Source organism: Nicotiana tabacum, chromosome 11, assembly GCF_000715075.1.
Source record: "Nicotiana tabacum cultivar K326 chromosome 11, ASM71507v2, whole genome shotgun sequence".
NCBI lineage: Eukaryota > Viridiplantae > Streptophyta > Magnoliopsida > Solanales > Solanaceae > Nicotiana > Nicotiana tabacum.
The window spans coordinates 26,524,645-26,540,968 of NC_134090.1; the positions used below are offsets into that span (position 1 = coordinate 26,524,645).

At 35.8% G+C, this 16,324-nt stretch overlaps 1 protein-coding gene across 3 annotated transcripts; it reads left to right on the forward strand.

The window, feature by feature from the left end:
- Positions 1 to 617: 617 nt before the first annotated feature.
- Positions 618 to 15,827, forward strand: LOC107779589 (myosin-11-like). Of its 3 annotated transcripts, none has more exons than XR_012696474.1 (38): positions 618 to 949; positions 2,545 to 2,673; positions 3,135 to 3,278; positions 3,384 to 3,529; positions 3,612 to 3,768; positions 3,928 to 3,986; positions 4,255 to 4,414; positions 4,525 to 4,674; positions 4,776 to 4,912; positions 5,000 to 5,146; positions 5,848 to 5,949; positions 6,076 to 6,133; positions 6,212 to 6,313; positions 7,265 to 7,302; positions 7,481 to 7,607; positions 7,688 to 7,858; positions 7,994 to 8,125; positions 8,238 to 8,347; positions 8,490 to 8,550; positions 8,816 to 8,993; positions 9,728 to 9,933; positions 10,015 to 10,134; positions 10,253 to 10,351; positions 10,631 to 10,852; positions 11,491 to 11,630; positions 12,294 to 12,405; positions 12,475 to 12,519; positions 12,613 to 12,867; positions 12,962 to 13,120; positions 13,213 to 13,407; positions 13,547 to 13,690; positions 13,920 to 13,990; positions 14,074 to 14,173; positions 14,263 to 14,319; positions 14,426 to 14,482; positions 14,559 to 14,672; positions 14,765 to 14,847; positions 15,189 to 15,206. XR_012696474.1 is itself a non-coding variant. In XM_016600039.2 (38 exons), the coding sequence occupies exons 1-38, from the start codon at positions 947 to 949 to the stop codon at positions 15,310 to 15,312; spliced, it is 4,581 nt and encodes a 1,526-aa protein (XP_016455525.2). In that variant the 5' UTR covers positions 618 to 946; the 3' UTR covers positions 15,313 to 15,827. The 3 variants fall into 3 exon arrangements, 2 of the variants coding, with proteins under 2 accessions (XP_016455525.2, XP_016455526.2); XM_016600039.2 differs by having other exon boundaries at positions 14,559 to 14,639; positions 15,189 to 15,827; XM_016600040.2 differs by lacking the exons at positions 618 to 949; positions 2,545 to 2,673 and having other exon boundaries at positions 3,143 to 3,278; positions 3,394 to 3,529; positions 14,559 to 14,639; positions 15,189 to 15,827.
- Positions 15,828 to 16,324: the final 497 nt, after the last annotated feature.

The following is a 16,324-nucleotide window of genomic DNA, read 5'->3' on the forward strand; positions in this document are numbered from 1 at the left end:
TCAATAATTTTTAAAAATAGGTACATGTTAAAAGGTGGCAAAAATATAGGGTATGGCTGCAAATTGCCCATAAGTTTTGAACTAATACCCAAAATTTCGGTTTTTCGATTTAACCGAAAACCGAAACACCAAAATCGTAAAACGCACCGAAAAACTAAAAATTAATAATTTTAAAACCGTGCATCGACCAAAAAATTGAAATTCACGGTTCGGTCGGTATTATGCCCACCCCTAGTCCTGGACACCAAAATTATAAAAAATAGACATCAAATATATACATTGTCGTAGCTATACTTTTAGAAAATTATCATTTATAGCTATATTTGAATTTTATAACAAATCCGCCTGTATTACTGAAACAAAAAATTAACTGTTTTGAAATGAAACAAGAGAGCATCAGCTCAGTCGGGTTAGAGAGGTCTTGCGTTCGCCTCTCAACAAGAGCATTCTATTTTTCTGTATTTCGCATTCGTTGTGTGCGTGTACATACAAGTAATACGGTGGTAATAACTTAAGAATAATAGTTAGGTAAATTATGTAGTTAAGTATGGTAATTAGATTCTAAAGTGTACAATTTATCTATAAAAAAAATAAAAATAAAATAGAGCCAACGCAAAGGGGGAAGCAACGTGCGAGTGAAAGTGGATGCATGAAGAGAGAGAGAGAGAGTGAGGGAGAGGGAGAGGGAGAGGGAGAGAAGAACGGTAGTGAAGGGCAGAGAAATGGGAGAGGATCCGAAATTGCAGGCCTTCCTTATCTCAACAATGTCTCTCTGTCGAAGAATACTCAGAAATCTACTGTTGGATCAAACACACCCAGGCCAACAGAGAGTTTGTTTTGTCCCAAACAATTTCCAGATTAATATCTCAATCACTTTCCTCTCTATTTCCACTGCCCATTGTTTTTCGAATGATTTGAATTTTGAGCATCACATCACAGCTCCACAATGGTACGTCCCCCGGCTCAAATGCTATACTCTCGTCATTGTCTTTTTTTCTATTTTGAAACATTTGCATCCTTCAGGAATTCAAATTTATTAAATTCATCCAAGTCTTAAGTTTGAAGGAGAGTGTGTTACGTATAGGTCACGGGTCCGTGGAAGCAAGCATTAGGGGTAGCTTAGCTTTTGTGCTCCTGGCTGCCTTTTTTTAATTCAAGTTTTAAGTTAATTTTCAACCATTACATTAACAATTTATTAACAGTGTGCGAGTAAATTGTTCACCGTGATAAGACCGGTGACGAAATTTTGTTCTTTAGAATTATATATGCCTTTTAGGAATCCATTGCATGATCATCAAATGCAATAAATTCAGCCTTGAGTTTCTGTGGATTTTGAAAAGTTGATGAAATTGTTCATAATAAAAGAGGGGATTTTTATCGTAAAGGCCGATATTATCCAACGGAAAGTGTGGGATATTGTAACTCACTATGGGCGCTGATAATAAGTATTGATATACACACCTTTCATCCACAAAGGAAGAGGTAACTGTTACTAGTCTGGTTTTGCATGGGAAATATTTTACAGCGGATGTAGAGTATCACATACGGGTTTGGCCAAACCTAGTAGGTTTGACCTAGACCCTGAGTATGTGTTAAAAAATCGACTAAATGTGTATGAATATCAAATTTTCAACCCATTTACTACCAATTGAGGTTGCTGCCCTAGAATTCTGAATCCATAAAATTCAAATCTTGGATCCATCTCTACCATCAGTCTATCCGAAAATTATCATTCTAATTTGTCCTTCTGCACCGTAACAGGTGGAAGGAAAGGTAAAATTAAGTTTATTAGGTTGATATCATGAATTGAAGTTTAAAGTGTATGAAGATTTTTTTAACTGTTCAAAAAAAATCTAGTAGGTTTCTCTGTGTGAATGCTTTAGACTTCCAAGCAATGTTTAAAAGGCATAGTTGGGACTCCCTTCGGGGTGAGTCAACTTTTTAACTGCTCAGACGATAATGGGGCGCTAAAGTTTCATGGGACTAACGCCACGGTCGGCCATGGATGCAGTTGTTTGTCATGTACATCGCAATAATGTTCAACGCACGTGTTACGCCTTGGATTGTCTGCCCTATATGCCTCAAACCATTTTATGTCAAACTTTTTAAGTATCTGTATCCCTTCTGTACAGTATGTTGTTCTATAATTAAGCAATTGGTGACTTAAAAAATTATTGTGTTGTGTGTGTGTATAATTACATCTAGATATATTAATTGATTTTCATGCATATTTTTCTGTGAATATACAAATGCCCTCCCCATGAAAGGGAAAATTTCTTGGCTGTTCCTCTACCTCTTATAACAATGCTATATGTAAGCTATAACCGGGTGGAGAACGCTCAAATAGATTTGTGTCTACCACATTATATCTCTTTGTTTGATTTACTCGTGAGTTTGAATCCACTTGGTGTTAGAGCATTTGTTCAGTTACATTGCATGCATAAGAGATTGTTTGATCATATGTGAGATAAATTTATCACTCATGTGATCAATTATATTGATACATGCTCTTCTTAATTTTTATTTTTGTTTTTGGGCTTTCAGGGCACTGAAGTTAATATAATAGTAGGGTCTCATGTATGGGTTGAGGACCCTGATGTAGCTTGGATTGATGGAGAAGTAAAGAAAATAACAAATGGGGAAGCAGAGATTGAGAGGACCGATGGAAAGAAGGTAGTTTGTTATATATTTTAATTGTTAATTTACTTCTTTCATTTGTTGATATTTATCAAGCACTTGCTTACAGAAATTTACCTCAAAACAAATTGATTATTGACTTATCTTATAGACCTCCGGTGACATCAACTTTTGCTCCTATCATTTCAAGACTAATGCATGCTGCTGAATGGAGTTTCTTGTGGAATCATTATAGTTATCTAATTCTTATACGTTTAACAGTTAATATTATAACTGTATCGTACAGACTTTTAGTGAAGCATCTGTTAACAAGAAACGAAATAAGTCACAATTTGTATCTCCAGACGAGTCGTCTGAAGTCCTTTTTTAATAGAAGATGTGACTGCAAATAATGTCTCCGCCTCCTGCAAGTTAACATCTCGGGTTTGATAAGAAGGCAGACTATCCTATTTTATGGATTGATACATAACATGATACGTTGTCCTCTCATGCTTCAGGTTGTTAGGAAATTGTCGAAAGTTTATCCAAAAGATGTGGAAGCTCCTGCTGGGGGTGTCGATGACATGACAAAACTATCCTATTTGCATGAGCCTGGAGTGCTGCAGAACCTCAAAACCAGATACGAACTTAATGAAATTTACGTAAGATACTGTAGTTATTGTTTGGATTGTGTCTGATTTTATGCTCTTTCTTATGCTACAATACAGACAACAGCGCCCATCTCTTAATATTTGATATAATTACAGACTTATACAGGAAATATCTTAATTGCAATAAATCCATTTCAAAAATTGCCTCATTTGTATGATACGCATATGATGCAACAATACAAGGGGGCACCATTTGGAGAATTAAGCCCTCATGTCTTTGCCATTGCAGATGTTGCTTACAGGTTCCTCCCAGTTTAAGCAAACTAATTACAATAATTTGTGTTTTATTGGCATGATATATTGAACTGCCTTTGCTGGAAACAGGGCAATGGTCCATGAGGGGAAAAGCAATTCTATTCTGGTTAGCGGTGAAAGTGGAGCCGGTAAAACTGAGACAACCAAGATGCTTATGCGATATCTTGCCTTTCTGGGTGGCCGTGCAGCAACTGAAGGGCGCACTGTGGAGCAACAAGTCCTTGGTGTATGATAACATGTCATTGATAACCTATTATGTGCTCTTCAATTTTTCAATCACCCATTCCATTTTCACATAATTATCCTCTACTTTCTGATTTAGATTATTTTAAGCTAATGTAATATTTACTCTCATGATCTTTTGCATGAACCCACTCAAGTGCAGTCTAATCCTGTTCTTGAAGCATTCGGCAATGCGAAGACTGTTAGAAATAACAATTCCAGGTCAAGCTCTTTAGCACTTTTCATTTCAGCCTTTAATTTTTATGTGTTCCAGTTAATGTATTCTCGACTTGGTTAATTATTCTGAGATATATTTTCCATCAAAAAGTGCAACAGGAGATTGAACTGCTTGTTTTGCTTATCTTATACTTCCTAGTAGTAGAGAAGCTATTTTCGAAGTCAACTTGTGATCAAAGATAATCGATACCATAACAATTACCATATTAGAGTGAAGATGTTTAATGCTCTCCTTAATCTAAAACTGCTGCAGCCGTTTTGGCAAATTCGTTGAGATTCAGTTTGACAAACATGGAAGGATATCAGGAGCAGCAATCAGGACCTACCTCCTTGAGAGATCCCGTGTTTGCCAAATTTCTGATCCTGAGCGCAACTACCACTGTTTTTACCTTCTTTGTGCCGCCCCCCAAGAGGTACTTTTCTATTGCAATAAGAACTTCAATGACATTATGAAAGATTTGTAGGATTGCATCGAATTTCTTTGGTGGCAGTATGTTGCTGACAATCTTCCTAATCATTGTAGGAGATTGAGAAGTATAAGTTGGGACATCCCAAAACGTTTCACTATCTTAACCAGTCAAAATGCCATGAGCTTGTTGGTGTGAGTGATGCTGATGAGTACCTTGCCACTAGAAGAGCAATGGATGTTGTCGGAATTAGTAAACATGAGCAGGTATATTATCTTGCACAGTTCGTCCAGCTTCATTTTTCTATTTGCATCTGGGTAAAGAATAATTAAAGGGTACCTCTAACTCTCTCTCTCCCCCCACTCAGGAAGCAATTTTTAGAGTTGTTGCTGCGATTCTCCATCTTGGTAATATTGACTTTGCAAAAGGAAAAGAGGTTGATTCATCAGTTATTAAAGAGGACAAACCCAAATTCCATCTCAAAACTGCAGCAGAGCTTCTGATGTATGGAAGATTCTTAATGTCACCGTTCATTCAGATGTTATGTGGCTGTGATAATGGTTGGAAATTCTGATTTTCCTAATGTTTTAGGTGTGACCCTGTAGCTTTGGAAGATGCGTTATGCAAAAGGGTGATGATCACCCCTGAAGAAGTGATAAAACGAAGCCTTGATCCTCGCAGTGCTGAAATAAGTAGGGATGGTCTGGCTAAAACAATATATTCTAGACTATTTGATTGGTAAGAAGCTTAGTTTTCATTACCATGTGTGAATAATATACTAGCTATTGGCTCTGTGCTAGGAACTGGAGACTCATTCTGTTTATTTACTTATGCCTTAATGTAAAACAAGATACTCCTTCTGTCCCAATTTATGTAAAGGGATTCAGGGTACGAGAGTCTAAGTACCTAGTTTTCAGTGTGAATTTAGGCATAGATTCTTCAAGTTTTTCAAAATAAACATTACATATTTGAAAACTACACAAAAGGTACTATACCAACATGGTTAACAAGTCAAAATATTTAAAAAGAGTTTAATAAAATTGTAGGCAAAAAAAAAAACTCACTCCCCAAATAGTAACATTTTCACATAAATTGGGATAAAGGGAGTATTATTAGCAATTATTGTAATTCGAAGATATTGAAAGATTTGTTCACTGTGAGACTAACAAATAAAGAGTTCAAGTTGAAGTAAAAATGTTGATTTGAGATATTAGAGTCATTAAAACTAACCATGGAATATACTGGAAAGAAAAGAAGATGAGCAAATATGTGCCTTATATATATATGTGTGTGTGCGCGCGCACACACATATATGTGTATGTACCCATTTTTTCTTAATCAGCACGTGGATTCAGACCTGAAGTAAGTTCCCACTAGTGCATGATTGATTTACTAATTTCATATTGTCATGTAAATTAGTCTCTCTTGGGAAAATACAGGTTGGTAGACAAGATAAATGTCTCGATTGGACAAGATCCCCAGTCTAAATGTCTCATTGGAGTCCTTGATATCTATGGTTTTGAAAGCTTTAAGCACAACAGGTAGCTGCTAATCTTTAGCTTGCTTTTCTAATTTACCATAATATTGTTCCATCTAAAAGAATTGTTTACATGAGTGGTCAAAGATTTGCAACTCGTGTTTGTGTCTCATTATATCACGCTTTGCAGCTTTGAGCAATTCTGCATAAATTATACAAATGAGAAGTTGCAGCAACATTTCAATCAGGTTTACTTTTCGATATTACTGGCAATGTAAGCATTGATTTTGTATGTATTGTTTCTCAAGTCCGTTGCGGCTTTACAGCATGTGTTCAAGATGGAACAAGAAGAATACAAAAGAGAGGCCATTGATTGGAGCTACATCGAGTTTGTGGATAACCAGGATGTTCTAGATCTTATTGAAAAGGTAATTGCACTTTTCTCTAAATATACTACTTGAGAATTATTAGTTTGTTTAAACAGATGTAACTTCATCCAATGAAAAATATTTCTCAAGTGGCAAGGTTGAGGTCTCAAGACTCAAAGGTCTTGGTTTCAATTCTTGCTGGTCACATTTCTTTAGATTTAATGTATTTCCTCTTATGGGAATAGTCTGGTTATTGTTCTCAAGAAACTGTCATTTGTAACTCTCCCAAACAGTGGGTAAGTGGCATCACTTTTCTCAAATAACCAAAGAAAGAATTTAAGTTCAAACTAGACGGTTAGAATTTGGACTTCTACTTACCTCTCAAAAAGAAAAAGAAAAAAGAAATTGAACTTCTACGTTATCAGACAGCAATACCCCGTAGATTTCAAAATTTTCTGTAATTATATCACAAACGTCTTGTTAACTTTATTGCATTAGATATTGGATGTCTTCTTCTTTTAAGATTGCAAGTATTGTTATGGCTGCTTATCAAAAAGAAATGTTCTGGTTGTGTATGAATTGGGTTATTGTTATCCAAAAAGAAATATCTCCTTGCTTATGGGATCCTAGGTATTTTAGAAATTTAGAATTTAGCTAATAAATGTGCGAGGTGTATATTAGCAAAAGGTTCAGTTGTTAGGCTACTTGAAAAGTGGAATTCTCTATGCTGCTCTGCTTCCCTAGAGAAAGAAGCTATAATGAAACTATTGCTCTATGATCTTTGTGAGGGTAAAAGATCTGCGGGAAAAAACTTCTTGTGAGTGAAATATATGAGTCTATCCATAGTGACTAACAAAATACCCTCACGTGAAAGAGTAAGAAACAATCTCAACTTTTGACCAGCATGAAAACTCCAGAACAGACTTCTAACTTATCATTTAAAAAAAGAAATAATAATGCTGCTCATTGGTGTTACAATTAGTTTTATAATTGTGGTATTTCCCTTTGCAGAAACCAGGTGGAATTGTTGCTCTGCTAGATGAAGCTTGGTACGATAATATCCCATCAGTTTGGTCTTTATTATGAAAAATGATTGTATGCAACTTAATTGTTACTTAAGTTTTCTGTTCCTCATTATTGTTGTGTTGTACTATTGAGTTTAAGATTATAACTCTGTTTAAGTTAAATGATAAAATTTGTCTTCATTATTTACTTTCTATTTTCCAGTATGTTCCCAAAGTCAACACATGAAACATTCTCTAACAAGCTATATCAGACATTCAAAGTTCACAAGCGCTTTGTCAAGCCCAAACTGTCTCGTACAGATTTCATAATTTCACATTATGCTGGAGAGGTGAGTCCAATACCCAACAGCTATTTCAGTATAGAGTGATTTGCAATTTACATTTCCTAATTTAATACATTTATTATTAGGTGCAATATCAATCCGACCAATTTTTGGACAAAAACAAGGACTATATAGTGCCTGAACATCAAGACCTCCTAAGTGCTTCAAAATGCTCTTTTGTAGCAGGACTCTTCCCTTCAGTAGGTGAAGAGACTTCAAAGTCGTCAAAATTTTCTTCAATTGGTTCACGCTTTAAGGTATTCTTGCATTATGGGCCCTGATTTGATTTATTAAATGATGAAATGTGTTACCTTTAATATATGCTGATCATTAGTCTTCCTTCTAAAACTGTCAATTTTCTTGTGCTGACGAAATTACAAACTTAAATGCAGTTACAATTACAGTCGTTGATGGAGACACTGAATGCTACAGAACCTCACTACATCAGATGTGTAAAGCCTAATAATCTCCTAAAACCTGCTATATTTGAAAATGACAACGTTATGCGACAATTGCGCTGTGGTGTAAGTAATCTCCATCTTACTAAATCCCAGAATTGGGAAAAAGAGGGGAAAGCATAGATTTTTGTTTAATTGTGATAGTTATTGATTATAACCAACATGCTTTTCTTTTAAGGGTGTTTTAGAGGCAATTAGAATCAGTTGTGCTGGATTCCCTACCCGTCGCCCTTTCTTTGAATTCATACACAGATTTGGGCTCCTAGCGCCGGAGGTTTTGCAAGGGAGGTATGTACCTTGTTTTCGTTTGAACAGATTGTCAAGAACTGACAGTACTTTGAGATGTCTTACCTTTGCTGAATTTGTTTGAAGAAGTATTTTCTCTAGGATTATCCAATGACTCTGAATGAAATACATTTTTGCATGGCAGTTATGAGGAAAAAGTTGCTTGCACGAAGATTCTGGAAAAATGGGGTCTGAAAGGGTTTCAGGTAATCTTAGTTTTTTTCCTCCTGCTTAGGTAGCAGTATGAATTCATCATCTATTTCATCAGTATAGTTCTTATATTTCTGATTCACAAATTCAGAGGAGAGTTCGTTCCTAAGGTCATATGGGATCATATCTAAACCTCTACTCCACATTAGTATCAAGCTTGTTATCTGCAAATGTGATTGAAAAGGACAATTCACATTCACAATATGAGATTCGGTGATTAGCTCCTGTCTAAATGATTATTTGATTACTTTGCTTTTACAGATAGGAAAGACCAAGGTATTCCTAAGGGCTGGACAGATGGCTGAGTTGGATGCACGACGAGCAGAGGTTCTTAATAATGCAGCCAAAGTCATACAACGACGAATAAGAACTCACATTGCTCGTAAACAATTCATTGCATTGAGAAAAGCTGCCATATCTTTACAGTCTCTATGTAGAGGTGAGGCATCTTAAAGCTATTTAACATTTTGAAAACTTGGTGACACAAGGTACTAAAGTTCATAATGGAAAACAATCTTATGAGTTGAACTACATCTTCTTAGCAGTGTATGCTTCCTTGTTTTCTGCTAAGTTGCTCGGACTCTTCACTTTGGGTGCCGCACCCGTGTCGACACGACGTGGGTGCAGGTGTGGGATCCGTACCTGGTAAACCAATTTTGGGTACTTTGACCAAAATCAACGGAGAATTCTTGGACAGATATAATGAATTTTGAAATAAAAACAAACGCTATGATGAAATTGTTGAAAATGGAAGACTTTGTATATAGAAATTTCTATCTCAGTCATTTTTCTTTTATCTCCTTCTCGGATTCTCCTCTTGATCAATATTTTCTCCTTCTCGGAATACATTATAAGTTTTCCATATAATGTTTCATAATTTAGACATATTTTTATAATTCTATTTTTAGATATTTGAATTACTTTTAGCCGAATCACCGCACCCGTATCCGTACCTGGATCCGTACCTCCAAATCTTAAAATTTAGATCATGAAGGATCCGACCTCTAGATGCGCACCCATATCGGACACGCGCAACCGAGTCCGAGCAACTTAGGTTTTCTGTTTCAAGAACAAAAATCCATAAAGGAAAAAAGATATATCTGAAGGAACAAAGAGGCACTAGGCAGAGTAGAATTCATTCTCAAAACGCATGTCCTATTTTTCACATTTTAGGTAAACTGGCATGCAAAATTTATGCGCAAATAAAGAGGCAAGCAGCTGCTGTAAAAATTCAGAAGAACGCACGTGGATATCATGCTAGAAAGGCCTATAAGAAACTCAAGGTCTCAGTGCTCATGGTGCAGACTGTTTTGCGAGCTATGGATGCTCGTAAGAGATTCAGATTTAGGAAGCAAACTGAAGCTGCAATAATAATTCAGGTTAGAATTCCTGTGTGCTATATGAGTTCATGATTTATATGGTATTGAAATGAGCCTAAGATTAGTCTTTATCCTCCTCAGGCACGGTGGCGTTGTCATAAAGCTTTTTCATTTTATAAAAGGCTGAAAAGAGGGGCACTTGTTGCACAATGCAAATGGAGGGGAAGAGTTGCCAAAAAGGAACTAAGGAAGCTTAAAATGGTAAGAATACTATTTTGTAATCCAATAAGAAACATAAAAACACATCTCTTATTACAATGTCTCATGATGTAATAATTATTAGTGTACTCTTATTTCATGATTTTTCAACTACATGCAGGCTGCAAGGGATACTGGTGCGCTCAAAGAGGCAAAGGATAAGCTCGAAAAGCAGTTGGAGGAGCTTACGTGGCGGTTGCAACTGGAAAAACGTCTAAGAGTAATCTTATGTTTTAGCTCATGTTTTATTTTTATAAATCACATTTTCAAAGTGCATAGCTGTGTCGTTTTATTCTTTGTGCACCTGTGTGTAGATATATCAACAGATACATTACATAACAAGAAGAAACTCTTGCTAGCATGCTAAATTTGCCTGTTACTATTGCATCCTGTTGTTACTATTATTTCCAGCCGTGTTACACCATTCTGTAGGCGTACAATAGAGTGAAATTGTCCGACTTAATTGTCAGATATAATAACTGCTCAAATCATCACGCAGACTGACTTGGAAGAAACAAAAGCACAAGAGATAGCAAAATTGCAAGACGCTTTGGAAGTTATGCAAAAAAAAGTTGATGAAGCAAATGCGTTGGTTGTCAAGGAACGAGAAGCTGCAAAAAAGGCTATTGAAGAAGCACCTCCTGTAATCAAGGAAACTCCAGTTTATGTTGAAGATACAAAGAAAGTAGAATCTCTAATGGAAGAAAATAGCAGTTTAAAGGTAATCCAATTGACTAGGTTCTCATTCTGTTGTGGTGCTGAATATGACAATCTATTGAGCATTAATAAGTGTTCTTTGAGAAAACCTTGCATTTAATTCATAATTTAAACGAAAAATAATCACCATGTTAGAAGAGTAACCATTTATTACTTTTGATACTATCTCAGTAGCCTGAAAAACACACTTGAGTATTGGTAATTTTAAAAATACATAAGCATGATTCTGCCTGATAGAGAAGAATGTGAAAATTCCAATAAATGCTTGAAGTACATAGTTTCAAATACCTTGGGAGGATCTTTTCTTATCACATTTTGACTGAATGGAATTTAAGATCATAGTAATCCCAGAACAGTTTGAAATGAGCGAGGTTCAAAAGTTAAAACCGATTCTTGTATTTCCAGCTGTAGAGACTTTCTTGTATTTCCTGCTGCAGAGACTTGTGGAAGAGTAAATGCTGACTAATTATCTTTTTGTGGCTTATCCAAAAAATAAAAAATAAAAATAAATACAAATTAGATGAGCAATAAAGGTGAATGTTGAATATCATTTCATAACATCTCCCGAAAGGATCATAATATGCAATGAATCTAGCCTATGCTTGCTATGCTTATAATCTTAGCAAATTGTGTTCTGACCAGGTTTCTTTAGAACAAGAAAAGCAGAACTGTGATGACTGGAAGAGGAAGTATACTGAGGCACAAGAATCTGGGGAAGAAAGTCGCAGGAAGTTAGAAGAAACTGAAAAAAGAGTGCATCAACTCCAGGAATCCCTGAAAGTGTAATCAGCTTGCTCTCACAATGCCTTATTTCAGTTATATTACATTCCATCTTATAAGATGAATTGTTTTAAATTGTAATATGCTTTTTTGTCTTGTTCATTTTCTATGTACAAATATTTGCAGTGTTGAATAAGGTCAAATAATGACAATGCATGCTGATATGACTAACTCATCATAAAATTAACACCGTCACAAATTTTATTGAATAAATCTTATAGCAACGATGCATTTAAGAGTTGCCATCAGAACATTGTGGCTAATGAGATATTGACCTACCGACATGATGTTAATTGTGAAAGAAATAATATGATCATCTAGGCGAAAACATTAAAGTAGTAGGTGGAGTAGGCCTAGGATATTATGAATTACATTAGGAGAACATAATATTTCGATGACAAACAGCTTTACTCAAACAATTTAGATGATGCATTCAACACCATCATGTACAAAGGACTAATAGAATAGTCCTTCCACTTGTCCGTCCAAGAACTTTAAGAGTAGTCAGTAGTCATGTCTAGATAATTCTTGGAAGTTTTAAATAGGTTTCTAGTCTTTTGAAAGTAATATTTTAATGCAATATGATTGTGTTGCATTTTCCTTTTCTAAAGAATTATCTGATTTTATATTTATTTATATGTTGCTGCTGAAACTTGCAAAATCAGGCTAGAGGAGAAGATGACAAACTTAGAGTCAGAAAACAAAGTTTTCCGTCAGCAGGCTGTGTCAATGGCACCTAATAAGTTCCTCTCTGGACGCTCTAGATCTATTATCCAGGTACATGTATTTCTTGTGTAGAATTCTTTTAGGAATGGAATAATCTGAAGTTTTCTGTTCAATTGACAGAGAACTGAGAGTGGTCGCGGTTATGAGGATACAAGAATGCACGTGGTAAAAATACCTTCCTTATAAGACTTGTGTTGCCAAATTCTTCTCGCATGCCTGCAAATTTTGTTGCTCATATTCTCACTTGCATTATATTAGGATCTTCATAGCCCTTCATTGAACCAAAGGGATCTCCCTGAAGCAGAGGATAAACCGCAAAAATCACTTAATGAGAAACAGCAAGAGAACCAGGAGTTGCTGATTCGTTGTATTACACAAAACTTGGGCTTCGCAGGAAACAGGCCAATTGCAGCCTGCATCATTTATAAGTGCCTTTTGCAGTGGAGATCTTTTGAAGTTGAGAGAACCACAGTGTTTGACCGAATAATCCAGACGATTGGTCATGCTATTGAGGTTTGAGCTACAAAATCCAGTTCTCCTTAAACTTTATGTCCTCGCTTTTTAAATTATAATTGCTTCTTTTAATTCCATTTCTGCGTTGGTACAGAAAACCCAGGACAACAATGATATACTGGCTTATTGGTTGTCAAATGCTTCTACTCTTCTATTGCTACTTCAGCGAACACTCAAAGCAAGTGCTGCTGCAGCAATGACTCCTCTACGTCGGCGATCCTCATCGGCATCTCTGTTTGGGAGGATGTCGCAGGTGGGAAGTTAACAAAATATTAACAAGTTCTACTTTTTATTAAGGAAGTTTGAGACTAGCTCCTTAAGATGTTCATTATTATTGATTTTCAGAGTTTCCGCGGAAACCCTCAAGGAGTCAACCTTTCCTTTGTGACTGGAGGAGTTGAAACTCTACGCCAAGTAGAAGCCAAGTACCCTGCCCTGTTGTTCAAGCAACAACTTACAGCATATGTAGAGAAAATTTATGGAATGATTCGTGACAATTTGAAAAAGGAGATTTCTCCGTTGCTGGGGTTGTGTATCCAGGTAAGCGTAGAAAATATTTCCAGAGACATGTCTAGGACATGTTTTTTGCATTATATATTACTCTTTACCTCATTTTTGGTTATCTTGTATTTTTCCTTTGTCATTTGCATGAAAACAGTTTTCTTGGATATGTTATTAGGCACCACGAACTTCAAGAGCAAGCTTGGTTAAAGGGTCCTCACGTTCAGTAGCTAATACAGCAGCTCAGCAAGCTTTGATTGCCCATTGGCAGGGAATTGTAAAGAGCTTGGGGAATTTCTTGAACACATTAAAAGCAAACCATGTTAGTGAAGCTGATTTTTCCCTTCGCTCAATTATTTTGAACCCCTTTTCAGTGTAAACAATTTGTTCCTAGCGGATAGATTTTTTATCCAGCAAACATTGGCTCAGCAGAATTAGCAATGTTATAAGAAGAGATGGTTAATTAGCTTAGAAATAGTTGATAAACCTTTGATTCCAAAATATCATGCAGCTAACTTCCGATCTTGCCTTTCCTGATTTGATACTTTCAGGTGCCCCCATTTTTAGTTCGTAAAGTATTCACTCAGATATTTTCATTCATCAACGTTCAGCTTTTTAACAGGTGCAGCTATAGGCTTCTGTTTGCATGCAGTTTTCTCCAATGCATTTAAAAGTTTCCTCATGTGACTGTAAATAATTTCACAGCCTTCTCTTAAGACGGGAGTGCTGTTCATTTAGCAATGGTGAATACGTCAAAGCAGGACTGGCAGAATTGGAACACTGGTGCTTCACGGCAACTGATGAGGTATGATGGATCAGATATTTTATTATGTTGGCATTCCTGAAAGTTATATTTAACCCCGAAGTTAAAAAAAAAAAAAAAAAAAAAAACAGTATGCAGGATCAGCATGGGATGAGCTGAAGCATATCAGACAGGCAATTGGTTTTCTTGTAAGCATTATCTTACATTTATCATTTTCATTTAACATGTTTCTTTCATTTTTTGAAAGTAGGATGGTAAAGAGTTCTCAAATATTCTCCATTCTCCTTGCTGTAGGTTATACATCAAAAACCCAAAAAGACACTGGATGAAATAAGCCATCAACTCTGTCCAGTAAGTGATATCAATTTGAAGGAAGAATTAGCTGGCGTGTCATTAAAGGTCACTAATGATATCTTTTTTTCTCCAGGTTCTTAGCATCCAGCAGTTGTATAGGATCAGTACAATGTACTGGGATGACAAGTATGGTACACACAGTGTGTCACCGGATGTAAGTTTCTATGGATGCCATTAGTCAACCTAGGTTAGAGTCATATTCTTCAAAAGATATAATTTAGATAACATGTTTACACAGTAAAATTAACCAAGTGCAAGGTTTTTATGCAATTGCATTAGGTTATATCCAGCATGAGGGTGTCGATGACTGAAGATTCAAATCATGCAGTCAGCAACTCTTTTCTCTTAGATGATGATTCAAGGTTAGCATCAAAATGCTTGTAATTAGTTGTACTTGGTACCTTGCTTTTGTGTGATTAATTCACTCTGAATCTCATTAGGACTAGATCTGAAAAGTAGTCTCGAACATTTACTGGGAACATCAGTCCTTCCCAGTTCAGGTTTTCAATATTTAGGGAAAGACTCTAATTTCAATGTTGCAATTTTAGATTATTTAGGTGCATGTTATCAAGCAGAAGATTACAAGTGGTTAAGGTGCAAATAAATGCGCATAAGACAAACTATTATTGTTGTATTTCAGTAAACTTCCTTTTTATGCCTCTTTAAGCCAATTGCTGATGCTTCTTAATGGTGCAATTTGCAGCATCCCATTTTCAGTTGATGACATATCAAAATCAATGGAACAAATAGATATAGCTGACATTGAACCTCCTCTTCCTCTCCGTGAGAATTCAGGCTTTAGCTTTTTGGTGCCACGGACCAATTAATCAGTCAATTTGAGGCACAGGACGTCGTCATCTTCAGTTCACTTGAGAGGGAATAGATGATTATCTGACTACTTTTGTGGATGTTCTTTAGAGGCAGATCTAATTTGTTAGCTTCTGTGAACTTCAGAATTCAAAGAAATGCACCAGTCCCTGCCTCAGACTCACGGGGGCGCTAAAGAAGAGCATGAGGAAGATTTACATAACAGTTTCCACCCGAAACATAGAAGCATTGCTGCACTCATCTTTATACATAATTTTCATTTCACTTTGTAATACAAGTAGGAGAGTTATGAATTAGCTGTACACAACTAGGTCCATATTTCATAAATGATAGAGCTGCAGCACTCCAGTTTTGTAGGAGGAGGGTGAACAAGAATACTCAAAATGTTAGTTGAATCTGTATTTTATACTCCATTAAAATATGTATCTTTTTTACCACAGAAGCTATACTTGTGTTTGTCATGTAAAGAAAGACACTGTATGAGTTTTTGGACATGTATGGATGTTAGCTTCTTTTACAATTTTACACAATTGATCATAGTCTATACATGCTTTCATCTGTTTCTGCAAGAGGACTGTGGTATCAGGATGGATCGTGTTGGTTGATTCATGAAGGAAATTTTACCCCCTATATATACCCTATTTATTATAAACCAAAATTATTTTATAATATTATTTTCTATAGCTACCTTATATATTTTATAGCAAAATAGGTATTTATAGTAGGGGTGTACAAAGGAAATCGACAAACCACACCAAACCGATAATCCGAATCAAACCGAGAGAAAAAACCCGACTATGGTTTGGTTTGATTTGATTTGGTGTTGGAAAAAAAATCCGACCATAATTGGTTTGGTTTGGTTTGGTTTTAACTAAAAAAAAATCAAACTAACCCGACATTACATGTATAGAAGTTTTAAATTTATTTAATACATAAAAATATTTATTGTAATATAGTGTATCAATATTTCTTAAACATTTTCATAATTTTATCTTTAAACGTATTATTTTA

Coding starts and splice junctions, on each gene's coding strand:
- LOC107779589 (XM_016600039.2), top strand. Junction 2,674..3,134: donor AGAGGACCGATGGAAAGAAG/GTAGTTTGTTAT, acceptor CTCATGCTTCAG/GTTGTTAGGAAATTGTCGAA. Junction 6,314..7,264: donor TTCTAGATCTTATTGAAAAG/GTAATTGCACTT, acceptor TTCCCTTTGCAG/AAACCAGGTGGAATTGTTGC.